At 43.7% G+C, this 13,450-nt stretch overlaps 1 protein-coding gene across 1 annotated transcript in view; it reads left to right on the top strand.

Annotated features, from left to right (window-relative positions):
- Window positions 1-13,450, top strand: part of LOC146064789 (uncharacterized) — a 382,419-nt gene that overhangs the window by 246,111 nt on the left and 122,858 nt on the right. Inside the window, exon 4 of the mRNA XM_083178664.1 lies at window positions 12,779-13,335. Within this exon, the coding sequence (XP_083034790.1) occupies window positions 12,779-13,335 (557 nt within the window). The remainder of the gene's footprint in view (window positions 1-12,778; window positions 13,336-13,450) is intronic.

The raw sequence follows: 13,450 nt of genomic DNA, 5'->3' as shown, positions 1-13,450 counted from the left end.
AATATTGTGTGTTTTCTCCTGAACCTGTTTATAATAGAAGAAGCACAAATACTCTAAATGGAATTTCAATGACACTGTGTGAAATATAACACTGCATAATAGCCCTTAATCAGACCTGATCCCAGTACAAATTTGTTCTCAAAATGGGCAAAACAAATGCTGCATTGCAGGTGGGGCAGATGTAACATGCTGAGAGAGTTAAATTTGGGTGGGGTGTGTTGAAACTGAAATCTAAATTACAGTGTAAAAATAATGCAGCCGGTATTTACCTTGCACAGAAACAAAATAACTCACACAAATCTAAAGGTGGCCATACATCTACAGATCGATTGTCAGATTGGGCCGGTTGGAACAAACAGTTGGTAATATCTGAATGACAGTTTTTCAGCATTTCAAAGCAAATGGTCAACTGTCATTTGCTCTCATCTTTTACCAGGATTTTGTTCCAACCAGACAGATCGGACAATAAATCTGTAGATGTATGGCCACCTTAAATCTCTCTGCACATTTTACATCTGCCCCACCTGCAGTCCAGCATTTATTTGCCTATTTTGAGAACAAATTTGTACTGCGATCAGGTCTGATTAAGGGCCATTATGCAGTGTTATATTTCACACAGTGTCACTGAACTACATGAAATTGGATTTATGCTGCTCTCTTTGCAGTGCATGTACAAAGATAGACTATCCTGTGTACATAAATAAGAAATAACTGTTGCAGTCTGTTATTGAAAAACAGTAACTGTTACAATAAGTATTACAAGTAACAGTGTAAACTGTCTAATGTATCATTTTACATATCACTTCTGGTTATTGACAGAAAAACAGTGTTGCATCCCCTATACTGGGAACATGATTGGGCTGCATTACAGCATATAATTATGCCAAAGATAAGCCAATATATTAACTGTTAAATATGTTGAAGTGTATTATGATGTAATAAATTGTAAGCTTGCAGCAGGGCCCTCTAACCCCCAAGTCTGTCTGTCATTACCCAGTTTGTTTTATCACTGTCTACTATTGTAAAGCGCAACGGAATCTGCTGAGCTATATAAGAAACTGTAAATAAATAAATAAACAAATACATTGATTCAAAAAAAAAAAAAAAGGTTAATCATTCTATGGGCGAGATGTACTAAAGGGAAAATGCGGTAAAACCCCCGTTTTACCGCATTTTCCTATGTACTAAAACCCGTTCGCCACGTCACCGCAGGGCAGGGTATCGCCACCTTTGGGTGGCGATACCCTATAGAAGCCTATGGGCTTCTTTTCGCCACCCGCCGCGTCGCCGCAACCCCGCCGCCTCGCCGACCCCCCCTCTCCCCCCTCCCTTGGGCTTACCTTCTTGCAGGTCCTCCTGGACCCCGGAAGGTAAGCCCTTCCTCCCCCTAGCAACGCAGCCGGACGTCCTTCCGGCTGCAGGGGGAGGAGGAAGCGCCGGGGACAGCTTGCTTAGCTGTCCCCGGCGTGAAAGCAGCAAAAGCCGGCTGGGAGGTGACGGAGCCCCCCCGCAGACCACAGTACAGGTATCGCGGGGGGGGGCTCCGTCACCGCATCGCGATGCCAGCCGCATATGTTAGTACATATGCGGCGGCATCGCGGCGGGGGGGGGGGGCGCGAAGGGCGGCGATGTATTTTAATACATCCCGCCCTATGAGTGGTGTCCAGCAGTACATATATGCCAATCACTGTGTTCATTTCTAGGCAGCAGGGCCGTCTTAACAGCAGTGTGGGCACCTGGGCAAAGCAATGCACTGGGGCCCTTACCCATTCTCCCCTCCTAGGGGTGGGGGGTGGTATCAGCAGCAGCTTTGATGTCCCACGGGTGGCAGGTGGTGCTCTATCTTCCATTCAACATGTAGGACCTGGAGCAGTAACTTCTGCTAATTACTCCTTTACTGCACAGGTGGTGGGAGGATGAACACTAACGTGTGGAAGGGGGCACTGAGCTGTATGAAGGGTCCCTTGTAAATGACTTCCAGGGAGGTAGGGGGTGTTTTATACACAGGGGACGGTTAGATAATTGAGTGGGCTTAATATTCGTCATTTTCCGGTGGAAGCGCAGCTTGTTTGACTGCAGATATCGCCATTATCTGGAAATAGATTTCTTAGCCTAGTATAAAAACCTAGAGTCCCAACTTTCAGGAGGTGCTGGGAACTTGGGGATCAGAGATCAGGAGCCAAAGAAACCCATTGACAAAAATATAAAACTGTACACCAGACGTTTGGAGCTGGAGCAGGGACTGGCTGTTTGAAGGCTGATATCTCTGGTTCTGGGCATGATAGAGACAAGCCGCTAGTGTCATAGAGAACCTGAGAAATATGACTGGAAATTGTAATTAACAGGTCGGATGTGGACTGCTGCTTTGAAGTTGGATATCTGCAGTTCCCCAGGGCCGATTTTCAAAATTCTGGTATCCCTGGAAAAAGGGGATCCTCAGCTATCAACATAGAGCCCTTATACGCCTGGGGCCCCTGGGCAAGTGCCCATTAAGCCCATACAAAAAGACAGCCCTGCTAGGCAGGATTGATCAGCAATACTTATTACAGCATAATGCACTTTAATATATTTAACTGTTAATATATTGTCTTATCTTTGGCATAATTATATGCTGTAATGTAGCTGCAGGTGGGGCAGATGTAATATGTGCAGAGGGAGTTAATGTGGCCATACATCTACAGATTTATGTCTGTTTGGAACAAAATACTGGTAATGGATGCTTTGAAATGCTGATACTTTGCTTTGAAATGCTGGAAAACTGCCAAAAACTGTCATTCAGATATTACCAGGTATTTGTTCCAACCAGCCAGATCTGACAATCGATCTGTAGATGTATGGCCAGCTCTATTTGGGTGAGTTATTTTGTTTCTGTGCCGGGTAAATACCTGCTGCATTATTTTTACACTGCAATTTAGATTTCAGTTCCAACACACCCCACCCAAATTTAACTCTCTCCGCACATTACATCTGCCCCACCTGCAATGCAGCATTTGTTTTGCCCATTTTGAAAACAAATTTGTACTGCGATCAGGTCTGATTAAGGGCCATTATGCAGTGTTATATTTCACCCAGTGTCACTGAAATTCCATTTAGAGTATTTGTGCTTCTTCTATTATAAACACGTTCAGGAGAAAACACACAATATTCACAATTGTGACCATGAAAATGGGTCAATTATTAGGGATTTTTTCTCCCGCTAGTCAGTCACTTTGCACTAGGACAATCTCGTACTCTCTTTTACTATGCTAAAGTATATTAATGAACCACTCTAAGACATCCTGACATAATTATAACTATAAAACTGAAAAAAATATTTGTCACAAGGATGACAAAGGGAGAACAAAAGGGTTTTTGGGGCACACTTGTAGAATGAAAAAGGTTTGTATATTTAAAATGTAACTTTTATTGAAGAACTTAAGCTAAAATATAAGTACGCATGACACATAGTAATAGTAATAAATGACAATACACAAAATGAACATGCTACAAATAGAATAATGAGACCATTATTCTATTTGTAGCATGGTCATTTTGTGTATTGTCATTTATTACTATTACTATGTGTCATGCGTACTTATATTTTAGCTTAAGTTCTTCAATAAAAGTTACATTTTAAATATACAAACCTTTTTCATTCTACAAGTGTGCCCCAAAAACCCTTTTGTTTTCCCTTTGTCATCCTTGTGACAAATATTTTTTCAGTTTGTTTGCTGAACATTTTTTGGGAGCACCACCAACCGGACACCGCCTTTCATTTCTTCTGTTGAGCGGTAATAACGTTGGTCTAACATATATCTGTACATTTACAATTGTTAATAATTATACTTGCCAGTGCCGACTCACACCCATATTGTAACCATAATTATAACTATATTGGAGCATCTTCATAGGTTTCATTATTTTCACCTAAAAAGTGAAACTTTAGGCCTCTTGCCAGAACAGAAGATGTTGACTCAGATCAAAATGCTTTTGCACGTTTCTTATTCAGGTCAAGTCACAACTTTCCCACACTAGCCGATTTTTAATTTCTCAATTTCAGTTTTTTCACTCCACCCTAATATATATATATATATATATATATATATATATATATATATATATATATATATATAGTGTTTCCGCTAGGCTTTTTTAGCGGGGCGCTGCGCCCTGCCCGATTTTTAAAGGGCAAAATGTGCCCTGCCCCATTAGCAGCGCCCTGCTAAATCAGCCTGCATTCTGCCCGCCGGAGTGCCCGGGCCGTCACATCGCTGAAGGGGGCTTGCCCGGCCATGGCTACGTCCCGGCAGCTCAGTGACGTAGTCATGGTCGGGCAAGCCCCTTCATCGATGCGGCGGCCCGGGCACGCCTCCTGGGGTGTTGCGGCGGCCCGGGCACGCCTCCTGGGGTGACGTAGCGGCCCGGGCACGCCTCCTGTATTGACGCGGCGGCCCAGGAACGCCCACCGCCGTGACGCGGCAGCCCGGGCACGCCCCCCCGCCGTGACGTCGGCCCGGGCACTCTGACAGTAAAGCAGCAGAAAAAGGCGGGTGTGGTATGATTCACCGACAGTCGGGATCCCGACAGTCATTATCCCGACATCGGGATCCTGACTGCCTGGTCTCAGACAGCGTGGCCAGCGCAACAAAGCCCCTTGCGGGCTCACTGCGCTCGCCACGCTGCGGGCACGGTGGCGAGCTACGCTCGCCACCTATTTTATTCTCCCTCTATAGGGGTCGTGGACCCCCATGAGGGAAAATAGCCGACGGCCGTCGGGAACCCGGCCGTCAGTGTTTTAACAGTCGGGATCCCGACTTCGGTTTAATGACTGTCGGGATCCCGTCCGGCAGCCGAAAAAGGCATGTCAATGAATATATCAAAGAAAAATGTTAAATGAAATTTGTTTTGGGAGAGACGGTCTGTAACTTATAAACCAGAGTAAAAAACAAAAAGAAGTGGCGCTGGTATTGATGAAATAATCGTACAAATATTTAATATCAATTAAAACAACATGACATAAATCAATTACATACAACAATAAGATAAAAGGTGAATCAATAACTGGACCGGAGGCTGAATGGAATTAACCCAATAAATGGTGAATAAAGGTTAGTATCTGGAATGATTTGGGTTGCCCTGTTGGCTAATAGTTACCACTGATGGTGATTATGATCCAGTCCCGAAAGCTGAATAGCAAAATGGTCCTCAAATGGATGCGACTGTGGGGCCACAGTTGGTCAGAAACCCAATTGGTGTAGTAGGGCTGGAAGCTGTTTTGGCCACAGTTGTCTCACGTCGCTAAAGGCTCCAATAATAGGGATGGCATAGAATGGCAGGTGTCCTCAGGGTTGGTGAATTTTAAGACCAACTGGTCAGTAATCTCAGTTCGTTGTGACAAACCTTGATTCCTGCTTAGAAATGTATCCACGTGGTAACAACAATAATAAGCCGCAAATGCGGGATGGTGAAGAAGCGGATATCTCTCAAGGTTTGAGAGTGGGCAACCCAGAGCGCTGGGGAATCCGAGTGATGAGGTCCAAAAGTGATCAGCTAGTCCTGGTCCAGGCTGTAACCTAACACGTTTCGCTGCTTGTGGCAGTGCAGCTTTATCAAAGGTAGAATGATTACTGTTCACCATGGGGTTTATATACCCCTGTACAAGTAATTAAGGCTTAACACCTGTGTGGTTATTTCACATGTAATAAAACGTAAAAAAAAAAAAACGGATATCAACAGAAGGCAAACGTTAATAATTCATATACCAAAGCACATATACATCAACAATTAAAAAACGAGTATTACTTCATATAGTTTAGGCATTAGAACTTCTGACAGGAAAAAGACAAGTAGCCAATCGGTTAAGGCGAGAGAGTAATTAGCATAATTCCATTGAATGGTAGCCATGGTGATCGGCAATCCGTCCAATCACTTTGGATTGTCCGGTCACATGGCATAAGGCTGTCTATGTATTGCTGGACCCGGAAGTTCGGGTGTCTGGCGTGCGTTGCAAATCCAACGGGTCTCCAGCTGGAGAAGACGTCTGTTCCTGTCACCACCACGCATATTGTCAGGCACATGATCAATAAGGGTGTATCTGAGACTCAAAAGGTTATGTTTGAGTAGAGCAAAGTGCTTGGCGACAGGTTGTTCATTTGGTCTATTTGCCAAAGCAGCCCGGATGGCAGATCGGTGTTGTGCGATTCTCTCGCGGAATGTCCTGATGGTCTTGCCGACATGGTCCGCATGGACATTTCAACAAATAGACCACGTAGGTACTAGTGCAAGACAGTGCATGGTGGATTTTGAATTTGACTCCGGAATGGGGGTGCGAAAAGAATTTGGTGCTGATCAGGGCGTTGCAGGTGGTACATCCCGTACATCTATAGCACCCACCAGGTTTTTTGTGGGTGCCAGGTGGAAGTCTAGTCGATAAATCGGTTCTAACCAACCAGTCTCTGATGTTTCGTCCCCTCGTGTATATCGGCATCAGATGGGTATTTTTCAGTTTTGACAGGTCTTTGTCATTCTGGATGAGCGGCCATAGTAACTTAGAGGCAGCCGAGATATGTGTGTCACCTGTAATGTAAGATCTCACCCATCCCAGTCTGTTTGGGATAGGTGTGTCTCTGTTTTTTCTTTTCAGGGTGTCAGCTCGTGATAATCCATCGATTCTGCTCCTTGCTTTAATCAGAGTATCATGGGAATACCCGCGTTGCTTAAATTTAGCCGACATGGTGTCAAGGTCTTGCTCTAACACACTGGGGGAGCTTGTTATCCTTTTTACCCGAAGTAAATGAGAAAACGGGAGACCCCGTTTGAGCGCAGGTGGGTGATGGCTCTGGGCTTGGAGCAAAGTGTTTCTGTTGGTGGACTTGGAATAAATCGATGTCTCAATGGCTCCATTTGTGACTTGTATGCATACGTCCAAATAGTTCACAGAGATTTGACTCATATTGTATGTGAACTTAATCGGGCAGTCTTTGTTATTGATACTATCGATGGTGGAAATGAACAGGGATTGTTCAAGGTCTGCCATATAGGCATTCACGTACGATGGGGCCACTGGGGACCCCATCGCACATCCAGAGCACTGTTCATAAAATTTCTTGTTACACAAGAAGAAATTGCGATTGAGGGTCAATGATAGCAATTGAATAAATAGATCGACCGGAGGACCGAAGTAATGGGGGTTGTCACACAATAATTTGCATACAGCTACAAGTCCCGCATCATGGGGGATACTGGTATATAGGCTGCAGATATCTAAAGTGATCAGCCATACACCTGTTGGCAGGTTGCCCAGAGTCGACATCGCCACAAGGAGATCCGTGGTATCTTCAAGATAGGTTGAAGTGTTTTTGATACACGGCTGAAGAAAAATGTCCAGAAAACTGTACACCGGACTGTAAAGAGAGTCACGTGCCGAAATTATCGGCCGCCCGGGTGGGCGCAATGGGTTCTTATGAACCTTAGGTAGGCAATACATAATGGGGGTCTTTGGGAACTCTGAAGTGAGATAAGATTTAACGTTATCTGGTAGCGTTCCTGTAGAAGTTGCCTCATTGATAATTAGATCGAGTTCCTTTTTATACATTTGGGTCGGATCGTGTGACAGGAGCTGGTACACATTTGGATCAGCCAGTTGGTAATAGACCTCGTTTTTATAGTCATCCACATCACATACCACGATACCTCTCCCCTTGTCGGTGGGGAGTATCATGATATCGTCGACATATCTTTCAGGGCTCTCCATTCATTAGGCGAAAGATTGGAGTGGCGAGGACCACTCTGCTCCTTGAGGTTAGTGTCGACACGTGATTCCATGGTTTTGATGAAGCTGTGGATGGAAGTATTATGGGATTGGGGATCAAAGGTCGATTTTTGTTTGAAAACATTGTATATTGAAAAAGTTCTAGGCACCATGGCTCGATCCTCACGATTAAAGTATTCCCTTAACTTCAAGCTTCTGTTAAGATGGGTGGTTTCAATTTTCCAGTTAAGATCCTGGAACTGGTTAGTCGGTACGAATGACAGACCATGATCTAGCACTGCCAGTTCCATAGGGGTGAGAGTTATTTTGGATATGTTGAAGATCAGGTCCGTTTGCCTCGGGCATGACCTTTCAATCCTCCGGCATTGGCCACCTCGTCTGGGGGGACGGCATCTCTTTTGAGGAGGTCGAGATGTTTTTTCTCATACTCAGCAATTCTGGTTTTAATGGCCTCCATCTCTTGTGCTGCTTCACTAATGACAAGGTTCATTAGATCAAACATCGGCACACCACTTCCTACAAAACTCGTTATTTATAACGCCCAATTGTTGGGGTGTTTCTGATGCGGAACCCCCTCGGAATCTTTTTATTACGAAAGTACTCCGAGAGGGTCACCCCGTGGAGAAGGAGCTCCGTTTCCTTTTTCTTCAATTTGAAGAGATTGTTGTAAATGTCTTCTGCTGAGGGATCACCCTCAAATTCTGTTAGACGTTGGCTAAATAGGACCGAGGATGACTCATCCTCAGAGAAATTAAGTCTTTCTCCCAGTGGCAGTGTTGGTGCCGGGAAACGGCCACTTAATCAGTTTGTACTGGAACAATACTACATGTGGAAGCATAATGCCTGGTAATAAAAATCAAGCAGGCGGCCGGAAAAATGGCCACTTAATCAGTTTATGGAACGGTGTCCAAATTTCTACATGTACTATGCCAGTGTATGTGTATTTTACGGGATACTGATCATACTAATTAGTCAAAGTGGAAAACATGGTGACACAATGTATATAGTTACAGATGCATAAATGAAATCTAGGGGTTGCAATAGTTGCAAAATGCTTTCACTTAAGTTAGTGGCGGACATTCAAGTTGTAATCAAGTAAAACTTATAAAACAATTAAGAGGTCTAAACCGGCATCAATCAGAGGTGGTATGTCCGTCCGGACCACCCAGTCCCTCACATTTCTGCCACGAGTATAACATGCCATAAGGTCAGTACTAGCCAACCTTAGATCTTTATCAGAGCTCAGAATTAGCCAATGGCGCCTGGCTACTGTACGTATAGTGTTACTTCATGTATTGAAATGGTTGACCCAAGGCATCTTAGATCGTTCATGTTGGACAGACTTAATTTTAGGCTTCAAAAGATCTGCTCTAGGAATTAATAATGCTTTATCCTTAGCTCTAGTAAGAAGCTCAAGATCATACCCACATACCAAAAAGTTTTTAATCATAAAATCAATCTGGTTAATGTCACTACATATACGGCAAGCCCTTAAAAATTGTGAAAAGGGAAGGCCGAATTTAAGTGGTCTAGGATGAAAACTGGTACTATGTAGTACAGTATTTCAATCTGTGTCTTTCCTAAACAACGAAGTCGAAATGACACCATCTGACACACTGACTGCTACATCCAAAAAACTGACCATAGCAGGACTAATCACATAATTGAGCTTAAGGGGTGACAAGGATTGGTTATGTCGATTGAGCATATCAATGAACTGTTGTTCTGAACCCGTCCATGCCAAGAAAATGTCATCTATGTATCTGGTATAAAAATAAATCATACCAGATACATAGGGGTTGTTAAAAAATATGTCCTCCTCAGCTGAAAACATATAAGCATTAGCGTACGATGGGGCCACATTGCACACCCAGAACGCTGGAGATACAGATGGGGCAAGCCTCTTCCTTGCTGGCGATCCGCCAGCAGCCTGCCTCACCATCTGACTGAGACACCCGTGCGACTCACGCTCTTCTCAATCTCCGTCGGCGGAGCGACGGGAACCCTGTCCATCTCCGCCTCAGGGAGACGGACAGGGTTAGGGAGGGTTACCGCAGAGTTACTGAGAAGCCGGCGGTGACCCGGGGGAGCGACTGGAAGCGCCGTCGGAAGGGGACGCGCGCGCGCCTCTCGTGCGCGCACGTCCTCTTCTCGCTATGCAGATGGCGCTGGCGGGGGATGGCGGCTGGCGTCGCCATCGCCATCCCCTGCCAAGATGGGACCTGCCCCATCTGTAAAACTTACCATCATGTATGAAGTAATTGTGGATGAGAAGTAACAACAACAGTTCACGTACCAGCTCAACAGAAGAACCAGTGTATAGTGGATGACCATCAATCAAATCACGTACAGCCTGTACCCCAGGACTATTGGGAATTACTGTGTATAAGCTGGATACATCAATACTACAGATAAAACTCCCAACCGGGATACCATGTAGGTCTTGTAATTTATTAATAAATGAAGTAGTATCCAGAAGATATCGTGGGTGCTGTACAATACACGGCTGTAATAGAGAATCAAGATAGACCGAACAGTTCTGGAATAGGGAGCCATTAGCAGCTATAATGGGCCTCCCCGGAGGCAATGTAGAATGTTTATGTATCTTGGGGAGTGTATACATTACAGGAGTAACCGGCCAAGACGGAACTAACGCCTCCTCAAGAGTTTTACCTATAACACCATCCATAACTGCCCGGTCTATCATAGAACAAAGCAACTCAGTACAAGCTTTGGTGGGATCACTTGTAAGGAGCTGGTATACAGCATGATCAGATAATTGTCGTTCAATTTCACATTTATAAGGATCCAAATCCTGCATCCACATCTGCATCTGCGTCCACTTCTTACTTCAATACCTTAGGACACAGGGTTGGATCCGTGATCTCCATATAACCAGTGTTTACTTGTATTATTTCTTTATAAGTGTAACCACTTCTCAGACGCAGCATCAGCTTTGATCATAATCAATTTGTCTATCAATTGGTATAGTTAGTGTATCGATGGTGATCCTAAAGCTATAAAGATATGTTCATTGCATAAACTCTCATTGAGAGTCTCATACGCTGATGCGTCTGAGTGGCATATTTAAATAGCTGTGAGGCTGCATTAGACATACAGTATATAAAGGGTAAAGCTTTATTTCTTATAAAGCCAGTGAATAGGTTAAACCTGTTAGGTCACTTTACAATGGATTCAGGAGCATCTAGTCATATGCTAATGTGTTTTACAACCATTCACATTGTCATGTCAGTGAATGGAGAAGCTCTGCTCTGAGCCTATTGATTGCTAAAACCACAGTATCAGGCTGCAGTTGTCAGGGGTAACCGGTTGCATGGTTTAGAGCAGGCATGTCCAACCTGCGGCCCTCCAGATGTGCTAAAACTACACATCCCAGCATGCATTGCCATCATTCTAGCATTCCCTAATAGCCAAATTGTGGCAAGGCATGCTGGGATGTGTAGTTTTAGCACATCTGGAGGGCCGCAGGTTGGACAAGCCTGGTTTAGAGGGTAACGGATACAGTGTAACTACTTTATTATATACTGGTCTATTGATATTAACGGTTTTAATACCACGTCATACCCCCACTATCCACGTGGGCATGGAGTTAATTTTATAAAGCGTGGTGAGCGCAGCGAGCCACCGAGCCCGAAGCGTGGCGAGGGCAGCAGATACGTCCGCGAGGGGATTCGCTCGCCACGCTTCGGGCGCGGTGGCTCGCTATGCTCGCCGCAGTTTATAAGATTAACTACAAGCCTGCGTGGATAGTGGAGTTATGACATGGATAGTGGGGATATGAAACATTATTCATTAACGTAGCTACAAATACGTAACTTACGTATTTTACTTAAGTTACGTAGTTTACGTAACTAGCATAGTGGTGCATTGGTAGTGGTGTATGGAGAAATACACCACTACGCAAACTACGTAATGGGCGCCCAACTAACATATAAGTACTATATATATATATATATATATATATATATATATATAACATGCAGCGATGGACCGGCACTCCCAGCTTAATCAGCAGGTTACTGGCGCAGGTGCCCTAACAGCTTCAAGATAAGCAGAGTATACAGGAACAGAGGTGCGGCACTCAGGACTTTCAAGTAGAATAACGACAGTACAGTGACATAAAGTCACTGTACTGTCGTTCTTCTACTTGAAAGTCCTGAGTGCCGCACCTCTGTTCCTGTATATATATATATATATATATATATATATACTTCCTATCCAGAAGATAAGTGAGGCAGCACTCCTTGTTCAAGATGCAAAAGTAAATCACATTTATTCCATTGATTCAGAGGTTATATGCTGCACTGGGGTGCAACTGATGGCAAAAGCAGCATAAAGACATGGGTTCAGAGTCTGTTACAATTTCATAGTCACCAAATGAATGATATGGCAGTCATATCAAGGACAAGGAGTGCTGCCTCACTTATCTTCTGGATAGAAAGTTTCCATATTACAAATCTTAGGCTCCTGCACCCATCTCTGTGGATACTAGTAATGAGTGCCTATCCCCCAAGTTTCCATATATATATATATATATATATATATATATATATATATATATATATATATATATATATATATATATATATAAAATTCAAATGTGACTGGAGTTTCTGTCACTTGGCTTAGCTCTACGTATGTATGTAAGTGCAGCAGGAGCTCCCTATTACAAGCATATGCCTCCTTCTGCAGTAGTAATCATACCTGCGTCGGATCACTCACTCACCATCGAGCAGCTTTTAGCACCCATGCGGCCGTGCAAGCTACCCGTCACAGAGGCCAGGAAATATCTCTGCAATCACAGAGAACCCAGACCCCTTCCCTCCCCATAAACAGGGGCCATTGCTGTCTTGCAGGACCTGTTTGTTTGCTCAACAGGAAGCAACTCCATATAAACCAAATATGATTAAGGCCAGTAGTAAGTGTTATTATTGTAACTGTATAGTTTGATACTGTGACATTTCTATCCCTAATGATGCTGAATGATAAAATGTCATTTTTCAATAGGTCTACAGCGATTTTCTCTGGCCCTTCATCAGTTGGTGTTAAGCCTGTAAATGCAAATGAAGATTTACAAATCAACGGCAGTCAAAACTTAGAGCAGCGCATCATTCGACTATCTATGAAGGCCAAAGCTGTGGGCAATATAAGTACAATAGAGAGTGCAGAAATTTCTCAACACAAGCGTAGTGAGCTTGGCACTGAATTGCCTCAAGAGAAACGTTTTGAAAGAAATGTTCTGTTAGCTGACGACATTGTCCCAGAAGAAATGGCAACAGTAAATTTTTTAGTTGCTGAAGACTTTTCAGAGGGAGAAAAACATCTGAATGATCCAGGACAAACCTGCACTGAACCCAAAACAAAAGATCATGTAAAAGATGTTGCTGAAAGTGACATTCCACAAGAACCTTTATTCGGAGAACAGTTCTCACAAGAAGGCTCTGTCTTAACAAATAAAATGCCAGAATTTCAAAAATCAAAAGAACAAAGTTCTAGAAAGACGCCTTTAGAACATATGGTTTCAAGCCTCAAGAATGATAACATTTCACTTTCTAAATTAAAAGGTAAGTGTCAGATATTTGTAAAGGCCTCCAGGCCTCCATTCATAAAGGTATCACTATACTCGCTCCATGGGGCCTTCATGGGCAGCTGCTTTTGAGTTTTCCATGGACCTACTGT

This window comes from Crinia signifera, chromosome 1 (genome assembly GCF_055691185.1).
Source record: "Crinia signifera chromosome 1, ASM5569118v1, whole genome shotgun sequence".
NCBI classification, from domain to species: Eukaryota; Metazoa; Chordata; class Amphibia; order Anura; family Myobatrachidae; genus Crinia; species Crinia signifera.
This window is presented reverse-complemented; position numbering and strand designations above follow the sequence as displayed.